Source organism: Hemitrygon akajei, chromosome 14, assembly GCF_048418815.1.
Source record: "Hemitrygon akajei chromosome 14, sHemAka1.3, whole genome shotgun sequence".
In the NCBI taxonomy this organism is placed as follows: Eukaryota; Metazoa; Chordata; class Chondrichthyes; order Myliobatiformes; family Dasyatidae; genus Hemitrygon; species Hemitrygon akajei.
In genome coordinates this window covers 6936783-6960495 of record NC_133137.1, presented here as the reverse complement: position 1 = coordinate 6960495, position 23713 = coordinate 6936783, and the positions used below count along the sequence as shown (strand labels likewise).

Genomic DNA, 23713 nt, shown 5'->3' with positions numbered 1-23713 from the left:
GGGTGTACACTATCTGGTCCAGGTGATTTATTTGCCTTCAGACCTTTTAGTTTCCCAAGAATCTTCTCTGTAGTTATGGTAACTTCACACTCTTCATGCCCCCTGAGACCAGGAACTTCCAGTGTACTGCTAGTGTCTTCCACAGTGAAGACTGATGCAACGTAATGAGAAGAGGGTATATCCTGGATGGTGAGGGTCCTTAACCAGGTTCCTATGTTTCATAATTGAAACTTTAATCTTTCAGCTTTAGCTTTCTTTCCTCTTTTTTCTTTTGTGTGGCCCTACTTGGCAGTAGTTCCAGGTAAGTTGATAAGAAGAACTGGGGTGGAGTGAGGTTAACAAAGAGATCCATTTTAGTTGGAATACATTGCCTGGATGTAAGGGTGAAAGTGGATTCAGTATTAACTTTCATATGGGCAGTGAATTCTTCTCAGTCCCTTAGGATTGAGGATGACTTGTTTCCATTCTGGTTAGGTCAGTTCTAAGGTAAGTGCTGAGGCCAATATGGAAACTCTTTTCTCTTCCACAGAAGGGACAGGAAATGACTAATGGGGAAGGAAACTGGGTACTTTGTGAGTTGGTTATTAATACTGGGCTTCTGCTTTGCATCACATGCAAAGAGTGTATCAGTCAGTGTACATAGGGTGTGATAGAATATACAGTACATAGAACATTATAACACTACATCCTCTTCAAATTGTGCTGAACTTTTAACCTGTGTACAAGGGATGGGGTATACAAATAGAAGGCTGTCCAAGACCAATAATGGGTAGCAAGAATTTACTTTTGTATAATTCTTCTATTGCCGAAAAATCTCCCGAAGTGTTTCACAGAAGTATAATCAGACAAAATTTAACAACTAGGCATAAAGGGTGTGTCAGAATAAGAAGAAACTGGGTTTTTAAGAGATTTCAAAGGATGAAAGAGAGACAGCGAGGTTTAGAGAGTGATTTCCAGAGTTTATTCCTTTGGAAGTTTGAAGGCATGGCTGCCAATAGTAGGCACATGGAAATCAGGGTTGCTGGTGAGACCAAACTTGGAAGAGTGCACAGGGTTTTCCAACTAGAGATTGCAGAGGGGGGCAAGGGTGGGGAAGAATGGGGATGCAGATGGAGAGGGGTTACAGAGGGATCTGAAAAATCATACAAAATGTATATGTGAAAACTGGGTGATGCTTTAATAGGACTTAGCCTAAGGTTTAGATATCCTCAGGATGATGAAGCATAGAATGAAGGAGCATTTGATAATATTCAAGACACAAAGGTATGATGATAATTTCTGTGACAGATGTGCTGGGTATATATCAGCAGGAAGTGTGTTGACAAGATGTACACGAATTGCTCTTTGCCTTACTCTATCCCCCCACCCAGTCGAGGGATCTGGAGCTCCCGTACAATTGGAGCCATGCCAGTAGGCGTAGGGGAGAGCAGGCGTAAGGAGGTGCGGTGAATCCAGGCTGCAGGCTGAATCAAAAGTGAACTAGCCATTACTACGTATCAACATATTCCAACAGAAACCAAGAAAATTTGGGAACAGTGTAAGTACAATAGACCATAATTTATCAAAACAGTAACATCAATGCAGAAAGCTGCTGGAAATATAGAAGGAAACAGAAAACTGCTGGAGGTACTCAGCAGGTCGTTAACCATGTTCATCTTTCGGCAGATGCTGCCTGACTAGCTGTGTTTGCAGTGTTTATTGTTTCTATTCCTAAACGTTAATAGGTGGTCACTTCAAGAACCACCCATTTGGAAATTTCCAAATTCTAACCACTTGGGACAGGTCATACTGATATAAAGTACTGTATGTGCTATGAATTAAACTAGTGACTCTTTGGAGCAAGCTTTTGCCAAATTTGTGTGCTGATTCTATCCCTATCACGTGCTAGTCAAAGCTCCATAAAACAAATTTGAGGGTGAAGTACATTTGGTAATTAAGACAAAGCTTTATTCCTGAATTTATATTTCAGTTCTAAGAAGAAACAAATCTGATTTGGCATTTTGAAAGAATTTAAATAATCCTGTAGGATTTGCAATCTGGCAAGATGATTTTGTGGACATTTTCAAAGGGATATTTTTGTAAAGATATTAATCCTTATTTTAGTTCAAAGAATAAAAATAATTTATTTGCTAAATAATATGTGCTCCAATCTTTTCATCCTTTAATAGCTTTTAAAGAATATTTGGAAGATATGCATTCTGTTATATTAATAATCATAGACACTGTAATGAATGCAAAATTCAAAATAATGTAAATGTGTTAATAGGGCAAAAAGAATTGAATGGGTAAATCTGTTATCTATTGCCATAATATGGCTTCCTGGTTACCATGACTGTAATTAAATATTTCTGGGTATTTTCTATGTTTAAGATAGAAAAGTGTGTACCACTATTATTTATTTATTGACATGCAGAACGGAACAGTCCCAATATATCAATGCAGTTATAAAGAAGGCAAGACAGCAACTATACTTTATTAGGAATTTGAAGAGATTTGGTATGTCAACAAATACACTCAAAAACTTCTTATAGGTGTACTGTGGAGAGCATTCTGACAGGCTGCATCACTGTCTGGTATGGGGTGTGGGGGGGGGCTACTGCACAGGAGGACTGAAAGAGGTTGCAGAGGGTTGTAAAGTTAGGCGGCTCCATCTTGGGTACTAGCCTACAAAGTACGCAGGACATCTTCAAGGAGTGGTGTCTCAGAAAGGCAGTGTCCATTATTAAGGTACTCCAACATTCAGGGTGTACCCTTTTCTCATTGTTACCATCAGGTAGGAGGTACAGAAGCCTGAAGACACACACTCAGCGTTTCAAGAACAGCTTCTTCCCCTCTGCCATCCGATTCCTAAATAGACATTGAACCCTTGGACACTACCTCTCTTCTTTAATATATATTATTTGTTTTTGCATGATTTTAATGTTTTCAATATATGTATACTGTAATTGATAATTGATTTACTTATTAATTTATTATTATTTTATTTTATTTTTCTTCAATATTATGTATTGCATTGAACCACCGCTGTTAACAAATTTCACGACACATGCCTGTGATAATAAACCTGATTCTGATTCAAGCCAGGCCACCCAGCAACCACCAATTTAACCCTACACTAATCAAAGAAACATAGAAAACCTACAGCACAATATAGGTCCTTCGGCCCACAATGGTATGCTTTAAAAATTACCTAGGATTACCCATAGCCCTCTATTTTCTAAGCTACATGTACCTATCCAAGAGTCTCTTGAAAAACCCTATTGTATCTGCCTCCATCACGCAGCCCATTCCACACACTCACCACTCTCTGTATAAAAAACTTACCCGTGACATCTCCTCTGTATCTACTTCCAAGCACCTTAAAACTGTGCCCTCTTGTGTTAGCCATTTCAGCCCTGGGAAAAAGCCTCTGACTAGCCACACATCAATGCCTCTCATTATCTTATACACCTCTATCAGGTCACCTCTCATCCTCCGTCACTCCAAGAAAAGGCCACGTTCACTCAATCTATTTTCATAATGCATGCTCCCCAATCCAGGCAACATCCTTGTAAATCTCTTTTGCACCCTTTCTATAGTTACCACATCGTTCCTGTAGTGAGCTGACCAGAAATGAGCACAGTACTCCAAGTGGGGTCTGTAACATTACCTTTCGGCTCTTGAACTCAATCCCATGGTTGATGAAGGCCAGTACACCATATGCCTTCCTAACCACAGTCGACCTGTGTAGCAGCTTTGAATCCTATAGACCCGGACGCCAAGATCACTCTGATCCTCCACACTGCCAAGAGTCTTGCTATTAATACTATATTCTGCCATCATATTTGACCTACCAAAATGAACCACCTCACACTTATCTGGATTAAACTTCATCTGCCACTTCTCAGCCCAGTTTTGGATCCTATCGATGTCCCACTGTAACCTCTGACAGCCCTCCACACTATCCACAACACCCCCAACCTTTGTGTCTTCAGCAAATTTCCTAACCCATCCCTCCACTTCCTCATCCAGGTCACTTATAAAAATCATGAAAAGAAGGGGTCCAAGAACAGATCCCTGAGGCACACCACTGGTCACTGATCTCCATGCAAAATATGACCCATCTACAACCACTCTTTGCCTTCTGTGGGCAAGCCAGTTCCAGATCATGGGACAATTTACAATGACCAATTAACCTACTAACCAGTACATCTTTGGACTGTGAGAGGAAACCGGAGCACCCAGAGAAAACTCATGCATTCCATGGGGTGAATGTACAGACTCTTTACAGATGTTAGAATTGAACTCCAAAACTCGGATGCCCTGAGCTGTAATAGTGTTGTGTTAACCGCAATGTTACCATGGCACCCTATAAGGGAGATCAGTGCAGTTCTGAGAAATGATCTTAGCTTGATGGAACATGAGAAGTACAATCAATTCAGGTTGAGCTGAGATACAACAAAGGGCAGAACACTCATCAGCAGGTGTGAATTACAGATCTCCAAATAACAGTTAAAACACAGAGTGTGCGATGAATTAAGGAATTAGAGGGCTATGTAACAGAAACAATGCAATAATCAAAGAAAACTTTAACTCACTTGCGTGAATAAAATTTATTATAAGGAGGGAGAGGAATTCATGGAATATTGAGAAATCAAGTAGGAAAGAGGCACTTTTGGAACCTGTTTTGTGTGATGAGGAAAAACACAATCCCACAAGAAAATGAATGCAGGATAAAGTCACCTGGCTCCTCAGGCCTATCTACCATTCAATAAGATCATGGCGGATCTGTCCCAGGCTTCACCTGTGCTAATTCCACATAGCCTTCAATTCCCCAACATTTCAAAATGAGTTTACTGATAAACTACGTAGTTGTAAAGGTGCCTTTGGTGAGAGGTGGACCTTTATCCTGGGCATTGAGTTATGTTGCTGTCATTAAGGGATGTGCTTCAAAGCAAAACTAGGATCTTAAATCAAATCTAAGAAAACCATGCAGACATGGGAGGAGAGTGGTTGTAGTGGCATCTAATAGTTGAGAAATCGTAAGGTTTGACTAAGTACTGAACAATAGTAGTTAACAGGTTACTGAAAACCATTTGCAACTTTGACAGAATAGATAATTTGTAAATTTCAGTTGATAGGAATAGGACCCATTATTCATTAGCAGATTTTGACAACTTGATTTTCATTGATTCTCCAAAAATGGTCACAATTCTGTTTTATGAATATTTTGTTTTTATGTTTACTTTGGTTGATTATTTTTGAATATTCTATGAGCACTGCCGTATTTGACAAGATCATTTGGTTACACTCTTGGTTCTGAGCAATATGGTTTCAAGTCTCACTCCACCGAGTACTTTGCAAAGATTATTATCATATTAGTTTGAATTTGACTCTTAAAATTAACTATACAATATATTAAATTGTACATTAGGGATTGCAATTATTTGACATTGATGGTTAACTCTATCAATCCACAATTTAGTAACAAGATGTTTATAGCAGGCACCTGTATATTTTAACAGATTCTTTTAAAACTATCTGGATTTATCCTCAGTTAAGCAAAACTGCCATTCATGGTGAAAGCACAGTTTAATATCAGATGTAAGACTTCAGGCTAATGGGTTCAAGTCGATCTTTATGTTCCAATCAAACCTTCTCCATCTTTTACTCATCTAGATGTAACACTGTGGCATGCTATTCAGTTCTGCTTATATCATTGTCCAACCTCTTCTTAAAAACATCTACAACATTTACTTAACTACTCTCTGTAATGATGAGATCTACACTTTCACTGCTCAGGGAAAATAAGCTTCTTCTGAGTTGCTGATTGGACCTTTTAGTGATAATTATACTCATGATTTCAAGTTATAAACATAAGGGATTCTGCAGATGCTGGAAATTCAGAGCAACACATACGAAATGCTGGAGGAACTTTCCTGCTGATTTCCTCCAACATTTTGTATGATGTTGAGTTATATTCTTTTCGCTGTTGAAGAATTCTCTGCACCAATATATTGAAGTACTTTATAATTTTAAGAGACCTTCATTGCGTCACAACTCAGATTTCTCTTCTCAGCCAAAAATAAAGCCAGTCTGTTCATCCTTTCTTGATGTGCATATTCCAGCATTTCTGTTGTTAACATTGTAAATCTTCTCTGGACCCACTCTAATTCCTCTAAACGTTTTGTAATATGGCAACCAGGTGTGTTTGTGGCACAAGATGTAACCAAGTTGATTTAGCAGAACTTTCTTAATTTACCTTTGGAAATAAATTCAAAAACTTCACCATTTTTGAATGGCCTTGTGAACCTGGACAATAAGAAATAGAATCAATACCAGGTAGACTTGTACCTTCCAAGTAATACGTCACCTTGTTATGCTTTGTATCATTTATCCATATTGCACTTACTTTGCCAATTATATGTCCATTGTTTAAGGCTATTAATCAGTCTTGTTCATAATGTTGGTTTAAACAGGACACATCAGAATCTGAAATGTGAGCCAATTAACAATGCAATATATCCATGTAAGTATAGTAAGTACTTGTTTTAGTGAAATAGCAGAACAAAATGTCAGTGCTAGATTGCAAGTTCACTTTGATGAATTCTCATCTATCCAGTTTTATTAAGCTCTTCAATGAGATCAGCTGGGATTCTGTGGTTGTACTCCACTTCTGAGTCATTACATACTTTGAACAGATTACATAGAACAAGACTTTAAGGTTTGATCTTGTTTTCCCACTTGGTATTAGGACTTGACTCTATTTAATACATTAGGGATTCAAGGGCATTGTTTATTCTCTATTCCTACTTACACTCATGTAGTTAATGGGGATGTGGCTTCTTCAATTTCTGCAGCCCATGTTTTAAAATAACTCCCTGAATGGAGTTCAAATTCCTTATACGATAGGAGGCCATTTGTCCCTTTGAATGTATGCCAGTTTCTACAACAATCCCATTCCACACTTATTTCTCATTCTCATTCCACTCTAGTGCCTTTAACACCATCCAGCCCAAGATCTTAAGGCACAAACTAACGGAGATGGGAGTAGACTCTCACATGGTGGATTGGATAGTGGACTACTTGACAGATAGACCTCAGTATGTGCGGTTGGGAGACTGTAGGTCTGACACGGTGGTCAGCAGCACAGGAGCACCGCAGGGGACCGTGCTCTCTCCGGTCCTGTTCACCCTGTACACATCAGACTTCCAATATAACTCGGAGTCCTGCCATGTGCAGAAGTTCGCTGATGACACGGCCATAGTGGGGTGTGTCAGGAATGGACAGGAGGAAGAGTATAGGAAACTGATACAGGACTTTGTGATATGGTGCAACTCAAACTACCTGCATCTCAATATCACCAAGACCAAGGAGATGGTGGTGGACTTTAGGAGATCTAGGCCTCATATGGAGCCAGTGATCATTAATGGAGAATGTGTGGAGCAGGTTAAGACCTACAAGTATCTGGGAGTACAGTTAGACGAGAAGCTAGACTGGACTGCCAACACAGATGCCTTGTGCAGGAAGGCACAGAGTCGACTGTACTTCCTTAGAAGGTTGGCGTCATTCAATGTTTGTAGTGAGATGCTGAAGATGTTCTATAGGTCAGTTGTGGAGAGCGCCCTCTTCTTTGTGGTGGCGTGTTGGGGAGGCAGCATTAAGAAGAGGGACGCCTCACGTCTTAATAAGCTGGTAAGGAAGGCGGGCTCTGTCGTGGGCAAAGTACTGGAGAGTATAACATCGGTAGCAGAGCGAAGGGCGCTGAGTAGGCTACGGTCAATTATGGAAAACCCTGAACATCCTCTACATAGCACCATCCAGAGACAGAGAAGCAGTTTCAGCGACAGGTTGCTATCGATGCAATGCTCCTCAGACAGGATGAAGAGATCAATACTCCCCAATGCCATTCGGCTTTACAATTCAACCGCCAGGAGTAAGATATGTTAAAGTGCCGGGGTTAGGACTCAATGTATTTAAGTAAACTACTTAAGAACTTTTTAAAAGCTATTATTAATGCTTTTTGAGAGGGTGATTTTAGATGCATATCATATTTTTATTGAGTTAAGTATTGTATGTAATTAGTTTTGCTACAATAAGTGTATGGGACATTGGAAAAAATGTTGAATTTCCCCATGGGGATGAATAAAGTATCTATCTATCTATTTCTCTGCTACCATTCTCTCTCACATGCTCAGGTGTCCCCATTGATTCTCATGCCATCAGCCCAGCAGCCTGCACATCTTCAGAACTAGGAGGAAACTGGAGCATCTGGAGGAAACTACACAGTCACAGGGAGAAGATGCAAACCTTACACAGACCACACTGGTGGTCAAGAGCTAATCTTGGCCAAAAGAGCCATGAGGCAGCAGCACTACCTGCTGCATCACGACTTTAAGGGGTTTTGACCACTTATTCTCAGGTCATGATGGTGCAAGACACAGATGTAAAGATGTACTTAGAGCAGTCTTCGTGTTTAATAGGGTAAAGAGTGGAAGTCTGAGAAGTGCTGCTGAAGAATCCATACAACGTAGGAGCAGAATTAGGCCATTTGGTCCATTGAGTCTGCTCTTCCATTTAGTCATGGCTGATTCATTACTTCTCTCATCTCCATTCTCTTGACTTCGCCCCGTAACTTATGACACCCTTAATAATCAAGAAGTTATCAACCTCCACTTGAAAAATACCCAATGACTTGGCCTTTACAGTCGTCTGTGGTGATGAATTCATCATCCTCTGGCTAAAGAAATTCATCCTTATCTCTGTTCTGAAGTGATGTCCTTAGAGAACTTTTGAGTGCAAATTCTGATGGCACACCTCACAACTATGGCAGGTTGGCTTGGTAAAGTGTATCAAGACTCACTGGTCAGCTGTTAACAACTATCCTGCTATGGCTTCATTCTTATCCAAAGCCAGCAGCTGTAAAATGATGTTTTTATTGGATATGAAATAGGGCACTGTTTTATCTGCCTTTCCTGTTGATCAGAAATTCTGACAGCTTAAAGCTAGAAAGAAGCAGAAGAGCAATTTAAAATTTGTGTGCAATGTGCAATATAATATTGTTAGTTTTTCCCAATAACACGAAAAATCTTTACAATAAAAACTGAGCTATTTAATAACCTGTTCTGGAACCTATAGGATGAAATAAATACAATTCCAGTCACAGACTTATCATACAATTAAAGAGAACAAAATATTGAGTAAACCATTCTTAAATAAGGCAATGTGCTTTACTTTAATATCTTTAGCATTTTGTCTGCCTGCAGTTTGGCACAATTTAATCCTATTGAATTATGAATGTATTATTCCGTGCCTATATACAAGGCTTTCTTTCAGTCAGTTTTTAAACGCTCTTGCTCTTGATGTTTGCTTCTTGAATTTAAATAGTCCGCTATTAAGTCCGAGTTCTGATACATCAGTGCTCCCGTTAGTGTAAGCCCGATACCAGCGTAGCTTAACACAGTCATCTCGCTGCCAAAGAGGACCTGTGAAATGACGAGGTTTCCAACCATGTTGAGATTTCCCACAACATGCAGAGTGACAGCAGAGGTAAGTGTGGTGACACAGAAGCTTGCCAAGTTGTACAGTACAGAGCCCAGGCAGCTAAGAAGAATAAAAATCCAAAGTCTGTTGTCATACTTAATGGACGGCTCCCATACAGTGCCGCTTTCCAGCAGAAACGCAGCTGAAATAAGAATACAGAAGCTTGGTATGGACATCAAGTAGAGCAGAATGATGGAGTTGATCTTTTCTTCCTGAAGCAGAATACCTTAAAAAGAAAGATGGCAATGAGTACTGTAATATTAGGCTTTGTTTTGAATAAATGATTGAAAACATAAAAAGAATATTACATGAAAGCATTAGAATACTACATATAGAGGCATGGGCAAAACTAAGGTGAGGAATAGAATTAGGAGTTAGAAATAAATACAGGCAGAACGAAAGAAACAGAGGAACCGGCAAAAAAAGACAGTTATAAGTGTTATTTAAAACTAACTTTTGTAGCATTTTCAGAACTCTACTATTAAACCAACTTTCAATCTCATTTCAAATGCATTTGAACAGTTTCAAAAGTGTGATTCCAAAAGATGAAGAGATTCCAATTTAAACAACTTAAATCCAACAGTGGTTTTTCATTAAGTAATATTTCCATAGTAACCAATGCAACATATTAGATGTTACTCAGTCGCATGTTTCCACAAACTATATAAAATGTACATGGAAAAGTCATTGTCTCCATACTCAACACACCTAACTTTGCAGCACAACTATGAAATATTTTATTCAATACTATAAACATAACACTGCATTGTGCAGTTATATAGAGGCTGGGATCCTACCCAAAACACCAACAATATAACTTTATACAAAACTCTTTTTAAAAAAAATACTGTCTCCAAACTGTGAATCATCCTGAATAATATTCACCAGTGATGAAACTGACTCAACAATTTAAAAAGCAGCCTTTGGAAAGAATGTTTTGGAAATAGGCTGAGGTTATGTTGGTTAACTGTTACCAACTGAATTTGGGGCTCAGTTTATAACAGCTACTCTCCCTGTTCTTCATTAGTCTGAGGAAATGGAGAAATTATGGAAGGCTATTGGTCTGAAAGATAACTGTTACACAGCAACAGCAATTATTTACAATGGAAGTTTAGATTACTACTTTACCTAAATGTTGCTTTATGCCTGATGAAGAATGATCTCTGGATAATCTCTTTCAATCAAAGATGCTGAGTTCAATTCACTGGCAATCTCTCCAAGGTATTAGTGGCATCCATGTAATAATTTTTTAAATAAATGACATTGCTCTCAGGTGATCATCTGCACTTATGAAAATAAAAAGTGATTTGTTTTAAAGAACGTGCAAATGAGTGTGCTCTAAATATATCTGCTCCATATCAAATCTCTGCATCAGTTTCAGTATTGCCTTGGGGAAAGTGACCTTCAGATAACACAGAATAATAGTCTATGCACAGGCTGGTAAAACTGCAGAAGCCCAGGGTCTAACACATGTTAAACGGGTCAAGGAAGAAATATATAACCAAGTAGTCACTGCAGACTCAGTATGTCCACCCAGATCTTCACGGTGTTAACTATCAACATTCTGTTCTGAGGAGAAATGGACTGATATAGCAGTGGTCACAGTATTTCAAAATCAGGGGCAATATTACTGAGCAAATACGAGGAAATCTGCAGATGCTAGAAATTCAAACAACACACACAAAATCACAAAATGCTGGTGGAACACAGCAGGCCAGGCAGCATCTATAAGGAGAAGCACTGTCGACGTTTCAGGCCGAGACCCTTCGTCAGAACTAGGCAATATTACTGTACTTTTTTAACATTTCCAATATGTTACTCTCCATCTTTTAGAAGATAACTACGTTTTGCTATATATTTTACCACAATCCAGAATTTGTTGGGAAAATAATGGCAAGAATAATGTGCATGCTACCACTAGCATATAAATAATTCACTAATCTGTAGTGGGAAAGAAATACACTGTGAATTGTAGATTGCTCCAAGTTGTTGGACAATTTGCACTTAGTATCATTTATTTATTATAGTTTTTTTGTGTTGGCACAATTTGTCTTCTTTTGCACATTGGTTCGTCAATCTTTGCATGTAATTTTTCATTGATTCTATTGAATTTCTTTGTTCTACTGTGAATGTCTGCAAGAAAATGAATCTCAGGGTAATGTATGGTAACATAGATGTACTTTGACAATAAACTTGCTTTCAATTCTTAAACTTAAAACTTCCAGTTTCCAGAAACTGTTGCGTTTGCACTATTAAAGCAATTACATGTGCGATAAGCTGATAATACTGATAATGAGATACATGTTACACAAAGCCGCTCAAACTCCCTTGCTTTGAAGGGAGATAAATGAAAGTGACATTCATTTAATGTAAAATTTTTATTGAATGCCAAGTGTTGCTTAATAGATGGATTCAATGGATTCAATGGATCCAAATGTCAGGAATAGTAACCTCAAGATTATTGTTGAAACCATACCTTACTTTTACTGCAACTAAATTAAGTCCAATTAACCCTATTTCTATTAAAGTATTCCTTTTATCCTCTGACCAATGAATAAGGATAATAGGGTGACTGAGAATAATTCAGGCGACACAGGGTTATTTGTTCCTAAGAAGAAAGAAGCATTGTAAAGAAACGATGAGGCAACTGTGGTTGACAAGGGAAATCAAAGGCAGCAGAAGAGAGGATATACAACATTCCAGGAAACAAAAGGATTAGGACGCTTTTAAAACCAATAGAAGGCAATTAAAAAGCAATAAGGGAAGAAAAGATGAAATATGCAGGCAACCTAGCAAATAATATAAAAGAGGATATCAAAAGTTTTTCAGATACATAAAGAGTAAAAGGGAAGCAAGATTGGACATTGGACTACTGAAAGATGGCACTGGAGATGTCGTAATGGGGAACTAAGAAATGGTGCGCCAACTAAGTATTTTGCATCAGTTTTCACTGTGGAATATACTAGTGACATGCCAGAAATTCAAGAGTCAGGGGGTAGCAGTGAGTGTAGTCACTTCTATTAAGGAGAGAGTGTTCGGAAAGTTGAAAGTTCTGAAGGTAAAAAAGTCAGATGGACTATGCCCCAGGGTTCTGAAAGAGGAAGTTGAGGGGATTGTAGTGGCATTAGTATTAACCTGTCAAGAATCACTAGTCAAGAACGGAAAATTGCAAATGTCATTACACTCTTTAAGAAAAGAGGGGTGCAAAAGACAAAATCATAGGCAGGTTAGCCTGACTTCAGTGGTTGGTAAGATTTTAGAATTCTTTTTTATGGGTGAGGTATTAGTGTGCTTGGAAACGCATGATAAAAGAGGCTGAAGTCAGGGAAGATCTTGCTGACAGGTCTGTTGGAATTCTTTGAGGAAGTAACAGGGAGAGTTAAAAGATATAATTTACTTGATGCACATGAGGCTGCTAAACAAGATAGGAGCCCATGGTATTACAGGAAAGGTACCAGTATTTACGTAAGATTGGCTGACTGGCAGAAGGCAAAGAGTGGGAATAAAGGGGGCCTTTTCCAGTTGGCTGCCTTTGACTATTGGTGTTTTGCAGGGGCCCATGTTTGGTTCACTACTTTACATGTTATAAGTTAATAATCTGGATGACATTAATTAATGGCTTTGTGCCCAAGTTTATAGATAATACAAAGGTAAGTAAAGGGGCAAGTGATGTTGAGGAAGCAGAGTATCTTCATAACAACTTGGACGGGTTGGGAGAATGGATACGATGGCTGATGGATACAATGTAGGGAAGTGTATGCTAATGCACTTCAGTAGAAAGAATAAAGGCATTGACTATTTTCTAAATGGGGCCAGAATTCTAATATTGGAGGTGCAAAGGGACTGTAAGTACTAGCACAGGATTCCCTAAAGGTTAAATCGGAGGTTGAGTCAGCAGTAAAGAAGGCAAGAGCACTGTTAGCATTCATTTTGAGAGGACCATAAGGAAGAATGCAATGCTGAAGATTTATAAGCCATTGATCAGACCATATTTGGAGTATTGTGAGTAGTTTTGAACCGCTTATCTAAGGAAGGGTGTGTTGGCATTGCAGAGAGTTCAGAGCAGGCTTATGAGAATAATCCCAGGGATGAAAAGTTAATGTATGAGGAGCATTTGATGGTTCTAGCCTATACTCGCTGGAATTTAGAAAGACAAGGGTTGGAGGAGGGGGGTATTTTACTGAAACCACCAAATATCGAAAGGTCTGGACAGAGGAGAGGATTATTTCCAATAATGGGAGAGTCTAGGAGCAGAGGGCACAGCCTCAGAATAAAAGAATATCCTTTTAAAAGTGCAACAAGCAGTAATTTCTTTAGTCAGAGGATGTGAACCTGTGGAATTCACTGCCACAGGTAACCCTCGAGGCCAACTCATTGGGTATATTTAAAGCTGACTGTGTTAGGTTCTTGATTAGTAAGGATGTCAAAGGTAATGGGCAGAACGCAGGAGAATAGGGAATGAGGAAAAAATAAATCAGCCATGATTGAATGGCGGATCAGACTCGAAGGGCAATATGGCCCAATTCTGCTCCTATGTCTCATAGTTAATGAGATTAACAATGGAATTATTTTAAGTCATTAATATTTCACACTGGTAAAAGTTTCTATGGAATTATTAACAGCTGTAGATAAATAACATATGTACTCTTTATCTGAATGGAATCAAGAACTCTGGTACCCTCCAGTGTAGTTCAGCAAGATGTGTTATAAAAGTATGTGGCTCTATATCAGATTAAAGTTTACGGTAAAGAAAAAAATCTCACTATTTATAAAATCAGACTACATGAACCTCTGGCGCCCATAACTACAAAGCAACCATTCAGTTTGTCCGTTAGTTTTCTTCATCCAGTAATTTTCTATTTTTCTTTATATTTTGTATTCAAGTCAAATTACACAAATGCCATTCTCTAATTTCAATTCTCCCCAGCAACATACTCACCTAAAATGATCTCAGATTAAGTTAGAATGAGTTCCTATTCCATTTCTATGATAACTTCGTATATCTTAAATGCTCAAAGGTCACTCAAGTCGTTGTCTTTAATAATTCCTGTCCCACTTTACTTATCCCTCAGCAAAAGGTTGATTTTCCTGCAACCCTTCCTGACAGCACCAACAGCAGCTCCTGTAGAGTGAAAAACTAGTGTCTCTTACAGTTTTATTTTTGTCAAAGTAGAGAACCAATGATGGAGAAAGTTTAAGTTTTATAAGTTGAACATAGCAGAATACTATAAGATGTTCTCCTTGTTTCTTTATACAATAAATCTAGAATAGATTAGATTCAACTTTATTGTCATTGTGCCAAGTATAGATACAAAGCCAATGAAATGCAATTAGCATCTAACCAGAAGTGCAAAAGAATAATGTTATTTGCAAAATAACTGCGAATAAAAAGTGCTACAGCATACAAATATAAAAGTACTGAGACAGTACAATATGGATGCAATACTGTTTAGTGCTGTAATGTGAGGTTCAGCAGGGTGACAGCCTCAGGGAAGAAGCTCTTTCTGAGACTGCTGATGCGGGAGCGGAGGCTCCTGTAGCGCCTACTGGATGGGAGTAAAAAGTCCATAGTTAGGGTGAGATGAATCCTTGATAATGCTTTTCGCCCTGCCCAGGCAGTGTTTATGGTAGATGTTCTCAATGGTGGGCAATTGGGTGCCAATAATCCACTGGACAGTTTTCACCACCCACAGGAGTGCTTTGCAGCCCAATACGGGACAATTGCAATACCACACTGAGATGCAGTTGGTGAGTATGCTCTCAAAGTGGTAAAAGTCCATCAGTATCCTGGGACAGAGGTGAGCTTTCTTGATGCTCCTCAGGAAATAAAGGTGCCGATGTGCCTTTTTGATCAGGATGGAGGAGTTCAGGGACCAGGTGAGATCATCAGAAATGTGGACACCAAAGAATGTGAAGTTTGATACACGTTCCACTACAGCTCTGTTAATACCTTAAATTGCCTAACAATTTTATGATAGATCTGTGTTTTATTCCTCCAATACAGACTACATTCCTCAAATGTCACAAACATGTTCATACAATGGATATAAAAGACAAAGTAGTAGAAAATTTTATAATTAATATCTAATCTGAGGTGGACTTTTCTTCCGAATGACATATTTGCTGGACCAAAGGATGATAACTGTTTGATTTTTCATTCTCTTAAATATATTAGATTGCTTTTACTGGTATGACAATATTACTCTGAAGTAATGACCTAATAGTCTTACAGCTTCAGCATGTAATTTAAATATTATAAAACATCTCTAAACTGAATAATTCTTGCTTTTGATTTTAATCCAATGATCCCTTCTATCATATTGCAACATTCAGGTATTGGGTTAGAACAGGAACTGAGTCTCTTTAACAACAATCAAACAACTGACATGCAGGTGAAGAACCATCAGCTCAGTAAGGGGTTACAGAAGAAAGCCAGCCCCTGCAGATAGCTTTTTCAGAATCTGTTAGTAATTTTGAGAGAAACAGGGGGAAATAAGTCAACATTGCCATATTCATATCCTGTCATTATTGTAATGCCACATTATAGTACATTTAATAGATATTAAGCAGCAAATACAAGGGCAGAATTAATGATTTCAGCTCTTATGAGTACATTTCAGGAGCTTTCATCACAAAGTTACTAGGGACTTTATTTATATCTTTCAGCACTGGCATTCATGTACACAAGTTAAATGGAAATCAGAATCTTAAGGGCCCTGGGCCCAATGCTGATCACAGGCCTTGCCTGCCATGATCAAGGCTCCCCAGACCCTTGGTTATTTTCATTGCATGACACACTCGTCAAAACCTCTCTGAGTACACGCACAAGTCCATCATCATAAGACAACATCATGCCAATTAGAAAGCAAATATGCCTTTCATTTAACCCTCATATTCAATGTATTTTCTGCGATTCAATGTTTTTTTCCTGTAGGAGATTCTTTGAATATGTCAGAGATAAATTTCAGGAGATCCAGAACTCCCATGCCACTTAATACCGAGGTTTGGATAAATTTCCTTTAAAATTAATTTTTAGAACTTTTATGCTCATTAGCAGTTTTCCTCCACTAAGTCTCCAAAATTAATTTCAGGGTCACTCCAGGAGGAGTGTTAATAGCCAATCTCATGATGGTGTTGTATTTGACTCAAATTGAATAAAAGTGTCAAGTTTCATGAAGGCTATTGTTGAATCACTTAGGCTTATTACACAAAAATGTTCAAGTGGTCTCTTACATTGTTGTTGTTTGTTTAAAACTAAATTTAAAATTTCCAATTACCACATAGGTATTTGGACATAATCTCTGAATTGCTGATACTGCTCCTTTGTTCACCTGAATAGCAGCTGTGTTCATATCAACAGAGTAAATTTCAATGATTATAATATGGAAAAATAATGGAGTTGGAAGTTGTGGGTCTAAACTGATATTTAACAATATACAGCAACCCTAACCTTCAACCAACAGCAACAAGAATGTCAATACTTTGCCAGATAGGACAGTAGAGAAACAAACTAGATGAAGGATCTTGACCCAAAATATTAATTGTTTATTCCTCTCCTTCAATGATAACTGAGTTCCACCAGCATTTTGTGTGTGTTGCTCTGGATTTTCAGAATTTGCAGGATCTCTTGTGACTAATATATCACCAAAAATCAAAAAGCAAAAAAAAAGCTAGAATTTGAAAATAGTAAATACTGGAGAATTAGCAGGTCAAGGGGCATGTGTGGGGACAGAAATAAATATGTTGTCAGAACTCTAACCCATTTCTCTCCCAACTGATGTTGTTTAATTGAGTATTTCTAGTATTTTCTGTTTGTATTACAGGTAACTTTTCTTATGCTGACACCTCATTCCTGTGACTCATGTGACTATTGTTCTGCAATCACTGTGTCACAATTGGATTGACAGAAGTTCTTCATGCTCTCGTTCTAACCCCACTGTGTTTATTTGTTGTTACCAATTTAAAGCTAAATTATTTTCTGGTGCCACCATTCAGTCCTCATTGGCCTACATCACCTTATTTCAACATTCTTCTCAGGGCAACGGACTTAAATCAACACTCCGTCTGTCATAACAACAAGCACCCGCCCACCTTACCCGGCTTAATTATAGTATTACTAATAAAATCATTGAGAAACCCAACTCACTTTGTTGGATGGATTTTACTCCTCTCAGCATGGTGGCAGCAAAAATGTAGAAGCATCCTTTGTGATCAAATTGTACCTCGCCAAGTAGACTGAATGAAGCTCCAAGACAGATGGGCATCATGGCAGTGTACTTAAGAATGTGATGGTGCTTTCCCAAGAAGAGCTTTGAGATAGCAATGGTAAAGAGAGGGGTGGTGGTGGAGATCACTTGAGCAAAGGAGACCTGCACGCAATTTAATCCCATGTTCCCAAAAGCAATGGTGGCACAGAACGTAAGACTCAGTAGAAACACCTTGACTTTAGCAGCAGTAGGAAGGCGGCTGATTTCTTTAATTTTCAGATTTACGAATCCCATTCGGATCAAAACATAGTCTATAACAATCGCCGTGAGCATGTGAAGAGCCGACAACAAGAGTGGGTAACGAAAATTATACACGGCGAAGATGCATTTGTTGAGGCTGGTTATGGTAGTTCCCGTGGCCAAAAGCACGACGACCGCAGCGAACGTGTGTAGCATCTGCCTCTTCTTTAGGGTCTCTCTGGTTGCTTTATCAGATATTGGTGGAGGGAACTCCGGGAAAACATCAGTAGTTGTCATGGTAACTCCATCTTCGGGTTAATTCCCCCCCGTGTCCTCTAACGCTCGCCGGCGTTGTTCAGGGTGGAAACTAAACGCGGGATGGTCTGTATCTCTTGCCAGAAGTCCTGTCCATTTCAGCAGCTTGGTCCTTGCTGGTAGATCACTGCCCATTGAACATTACTTTCTTTCTGCGAATAGGCAATGGAAAAGCATAAATTATTTTGAAAGGTGGGAGAGCAGCAATTTCTGAATTCACCACGCCTTGCTGTAACTGGATGCTGTTGGTGTTTCCGATGAATCACTGTGCTTCGCTCATGTGCGCCGTCTCCGAAACGCTTGCAGCCCTGTCTAGTCCAATGAAGTAGTGCGAGGGCAGAGCTCTGCAGGATCACAATTCAAACGTCACTTTTCCAAATTTAGTTTGATGATATTGCTCTCGTCCCCGGGTGGTTTCTAAAATAAAACTCAAAACGCCATGCAAGCAATCATTCTTTACTAAATTAACCGCGAAAAATAACAGTACATTTATTCTTGTTTCAGAATGACGACAGTAACGCATCGCCCTCAAATTTATGACGGTGAAATATTGTAATTAATGCGCATGCAAAACGCGAGCCTTGGCTTGCAGCGCATTGTATCCTCTCACGTGATATTTACAATCCTATTTACTTCCTCCCCACTTACATAGTCAAATGTTACGGTACATAAGGACGCCTATCGCTAGGCAGCGTACAGCAACAGTTCAATTCTGTCATCATCAAAATTTTAAGCGTAATGTTTTTCCCAAAAAGAAATTAACCCGAGGAAACTCAGACTAGAATAACAAAGTACCCGAGTCAGATGGGAAATTAATCAGGATGTTAATGACTACAGTATGTGGATTTTTAAAAATCAGAGATCTGTTATCTAAGGTTCAAGCTTATGAAATTAAAGGCAGGTATAGGACAGATCCAGGACCCTTGACCCACTGTCTGAACTGACCATTGACTAATCCTATATTAATGTAACATTATATAAGATTTACTCCAATCATATATTAATCACAAGTTTTATTAAATGGCTAATACAAACAGGCATAATTTTAAGGTGATTGGGAAGAAAGATTAGGGAGGTGATACAGATGGGATTTATTTTATACAAAGTGGTGGGTATGAGGAATGCCCTGCCATGGGCAGTGGTAGAGGCAGATACATTAGGGACATTTAAAAGATTCATAGATAAGTATATGGATGAATAAAAAAATGGCCAGTTATGAGGGAGGGAAGTGGTAGATTGACCTTAGAGTAGGTTAAAAGGTTGCCACAACTTTGTGGGCAGAAGGGCTGCACTGTTCTATGTTCTAAATCCTACCCACATTACCATCAAACTTCTACCACTCACCTACACACTAGGGGTAACTTAGAAGCCATTTAACCTAACAGTCCTCGTGTCTTTTGGATGTGGGGGGAAAAGCAGACCACCCAGAGAAAACTCATGCAGTCACAGTGAGGAGATGCAAACTCCACACAGATAGCACACAAGGTCAAGATTAAAACCTGGATCTCTGGAACTGTGAGACAGTGGATCACAGCACTACAGACACCCAGATTGTTAGATATCATCTGAGCAGTGAGCAAAATGATTCATTTTTAGGTCTGCAGCTCTTTTTGTAAGGTGAAAACATTACACCACAAATCAATTTTACTTGATTAAGAGGCAAAAAGAGCAAAATGGATTTTAATAAAGCAGATATGAGAGGAACAAAATACTTTCAAACCAATGGAATCCGATGAGAATTGGGGATCCAGGTATACATTTCAATAAAGTATCAGGAATAGTGTACAGTAATAATTGAAAAGTGGAATGATGATTATTACTGGGAGAGGTTGGAAGCTCGAGATATGTAACTTTAAGTTGTTGGAAAAGAGAGAGAGCGAGAGAGAGAGATACCGCTTCTACCTCTTCCAACGATTCTGAGTGAGGCACAGAGAGATTTGTATTTACTGACAATTACCTTTATTGTTCAAACTAACAAATACGTGAATTCATACACTAAATACCTTGTGCGCACACCTGCTAAGTACCCCTGACTCTCCTGGATAGTCAAAGAATAGCAAAGGTATTACCCAGGCGGAGGAATTTACGCTGGCCAGGCGCTCCTTGTTCCTCGTGGTCCCGACTCACTCTCCACGTGCTTCACGCAGGGTTCTTCTCGCTTGTATCTGCGATGGTTATTCTTCGAAGTTACTGCCACCGGCGCACACAAAGCATCCACTTTTATATCCATTGCTTATCAATTCAAATGTCGCATTCCCGTGTCATTGGCCGCAGGTCATGTGTCTGGCCTTTAACACCTGGTCATTGGCTCTGGTCCAAAGCAGCATCCATCTATTGTCCACACAAGGGACAGCTGCTGACTCATGGCTCTTTGTTCTCAGTCAGCAATGAGCTCGAATTACCTCAGGTATTCAAAAGTCTGCATGCTATAGCCAACCAAAGAACACCTCTGATGCACCATCAATAACTCTCGGAGACGTGAGGCGAGATATAGGCTTTTATTGGCTGGAAGAAAGAACAAGCAGCAATTGACCACCACACTGCATCCTGGAGACTGAGACCGGGGCTGTGTTCCCAATCGCCTTTATACCAGGGTCCGTGGGAGGAGCCATGGTCAGTGGAAGGAGCCACAGGAGCAGTCAGCGGGGGGGGGCGTGTCCAGACGGGTATATGTAGTTCACCACATTCACCCCCCCCACTTTGTTTTAAAAGAGAGTCCCCATGGGGCGAAGTTTCTTACAAGTATATTTACAGGTTAAGTCTATCAGGTGGTCGAATCTGTCACTGCGATCTATGTAGCACCAGCTGAGATTGCAAAGGTGCCAGTGGTGATTGCACCGGAGACGGTGGTTGTGCTGGTTCCGGCCTGACTGGAGGTGTCAGCCCACTAGGCGTCAGTGATCCCTCATGCATGTGTGAGGCGCCTGGTATATGCGCGTGCGAGACACCCAGTATAGGAGTGTCGTGAGGAGTCTGTGTAGGGCTCAGTGTGCGCGGTGTCACCTCGGGTACAGGGTTCATAGTTACTGTGGAGTGTTCGGGGTAGTGGTCTGCTGCTCCTGCGGGCGCCAGGTCGCGGACGGAGACCGTGTCCTCCCGCCCATCAGGAAAGACCACGTAGGCATACTGGGGGTTCGCATGTAGAAGGTGAACCCCCTCGACCAGCGGGGAGTATTTATTGCTCCTCACATGTTTCCGGACGTAAAATGCTTTCCATGTTTTAAAACTTCCAGCCAATAAAATTGATGCACCATCAATAACTCTTGGAGACGTGAGGCAAGATATAGGCCTTTATTGGCTGGAAGAAAGAAATTGACCACCACACTGCATCCTGGAGACTGAGGCCGGGGTGGTGTCCCCAATCGCCTTTATATCAGGGTCCGTGGGAGGAGCCATGGTCAGTGGGAGGAGCCACAGGAACAGTCAGCGGGGGGGGGGGGGGGGGGTGCGTGTCCAAACAGGTATATGTAGTTCACCACAACCTCACAAACAACTCCTTATTTGGAAATGACCTCCAGTCCAGCAGATTGCCTGGTTGTTGTGTCTTCTTTAAAGCACTAATCAAGTCCAGCATGTCAAGCTCACAAAATGGAGAATCGAGTGTCTTCACAAAATGGCAGTCTCCATCCCCCAAGCACACGGCAAGAACAAAGACTGCTTCCACTGTCCTTGATTCATTTGAATTCATTGATTTGAAGATTGTCATTCTTTCTGGCCAACAAAGTGCTGATGAAGAACTGAGTGGTATAAAAACACTTTTCTCAGTTCTCACAACAACACACACAAAATGCTGGTGGAACACAGCAGGCCAGGCAGCATCTATAGGGAGAAGCACTGTCTACGTTTCGGGCCGAGACCCTTCGTCAGAACTAACCGAAAGGAAAGTTAGTAAGAGATTGGAAAGTAGCGGGGGAAGGGGGAAATGCGAAATGATAGGAGAAGACCGGAGGGGGTGGGATGAAGCTAAGAGCTGGAAAGGTGATTGGTGAAAGTGATACAGAGCTGGAGAAAGGAAAGGATCATGGGATGGGAGGCCTCAGGAGAAAGAAAGGAGGGGGGGAGCACCAGAGGGAGATGGAGAACAGGCAAACAACTAAATATGTCAGGGATGGGGTAAGAAGGGGAGGAGGGGCATTAACGGAAGTTAGAGAAGTCAATGTTCATGCCATCAGGTTGGAGGCTACCCAGCCAGTATATAAGGTGTTGTTCCTCCAACCTGAGTTTGGATTCATTTTGACAGTAGAGAAGCCATGGATAGACATATCAGAATGGGAATGGGACGTGGAATTAAAATGTGTGGCCACTGGGAGATCCTGCTTTTTCTGGCGGACTGAGCTTAGGTGTTCAGCGAGATGGTCTCCCAGTCTGCGTCGGGTCTTACCAATATATAAAAGGCCACACCGAGAGCACCGGACACAGTATATCACACCAGCCGACACACAGGTGAAGTGTCGCCTCACCTGGAAGGACTGTCTGGGGCCCTGAATGGTGGTGAGGAAGGAAGTGTAAGGGCAAGTGTAGCACTTGGTCTGCTTACAAGGATAAGTGCCAGGAGGGAGATTGGTGGGAAGGGATGGGGGGGACGAATGGACAAGGGAGTCGTGTAGGGAGCGATCCCTGCGAAAAGCAGAAAGTGGGGGGGGGGGGGGGGAGGGAAAAATGTGTTTGGTAGTGGGATCCCATTGGAGATGGCGGAAGTTACAGAGAATTATATGTTGGACCTGAAGGCTGGTGGGGTGGTAGGTGAGGACAAGGGGAACCCTATCCCGAGTGGGGTAGCAGGTGGATGGGGTGAGGGCAGATGTGCGGGAAATGGGAAAGATGTGTTTGAGAGCAGAGTTGATGGTGGACGAAGGGAAGCCCCTTTGTTTAAAAAAGGAAGACATCTCCTTCGTCCTGGAATGAAAAGCCTCATCCTGAGAGCAGATGCGGCGGAGACGGAGGAATTGTGAGAAGGGGATAGCCTTTTTGCAAGAGACAGGGTGGGAAGAGGAATAGTCCAGGTAGCTGTGAGAGTCTGTAGGCTTATAGTAGATATCAGTAGATAGGCCGTCTCCAGAGATGGAGACAGAAAGATCATGAAAGGGGAGGGAGGTGTCGGAAATGGACCAGGTAAATTTGAGGGCAGGGTGAAAGTTGGAGGCAAAGTTAATGAAGTTGACGAGCTCAGCATACGTGCAGGAGGCAGCGCCAATGCAGTCGTCGATGTAGCGAAGGAAAAGAGGGGGATGGATAGCGGTATAGACTTGGAACATGGACTGTTCCACAAAGCCAACAAAAAGGCAGGCATAACTGGGACCCATACGGGTGCCCATGGCTACACCCTTAGTTTGGAGGAATTGGGAGGAGCCAAAGGAGAAATTATTGAGAGTAAGAACTAATTCCGCTAGACGGAGGAGAGTGGTGGTAGAGGGGAATTGGTTAGGTCT

At 40.6% G+C, this 23713-nt stretch overlaps 1 protein-coding gene across 1 annotated transcript; it reads right to left on the bottom strand.

Moving 5' to 3' along the window:
• Positions 1-9069: 9069 nt before the first annotated feature.
• On the bottom strand, positions 9070-18818 carry slc35e4 (solute carrier family 35 member E4). Its single transcript, XM_073065435.1, has 2 exons — positions 17669-18818; positions 9070-9748 (listed from the first exon to the last, which is right to left on the bottom strand). Exons 1-2 carry the CDS (start codon positions 18264-18266, stop codon positions 9312-9314), a joined length of 1035 nt encoding a protein of 344 aa, XP_072921536.1. The 5' UTR covers positions 18267-18818; the 3' UTR covers positions 9070-9311.
• Between the last annotated feature and the right edge of the window lie 4895 nt (positions 18819-23713).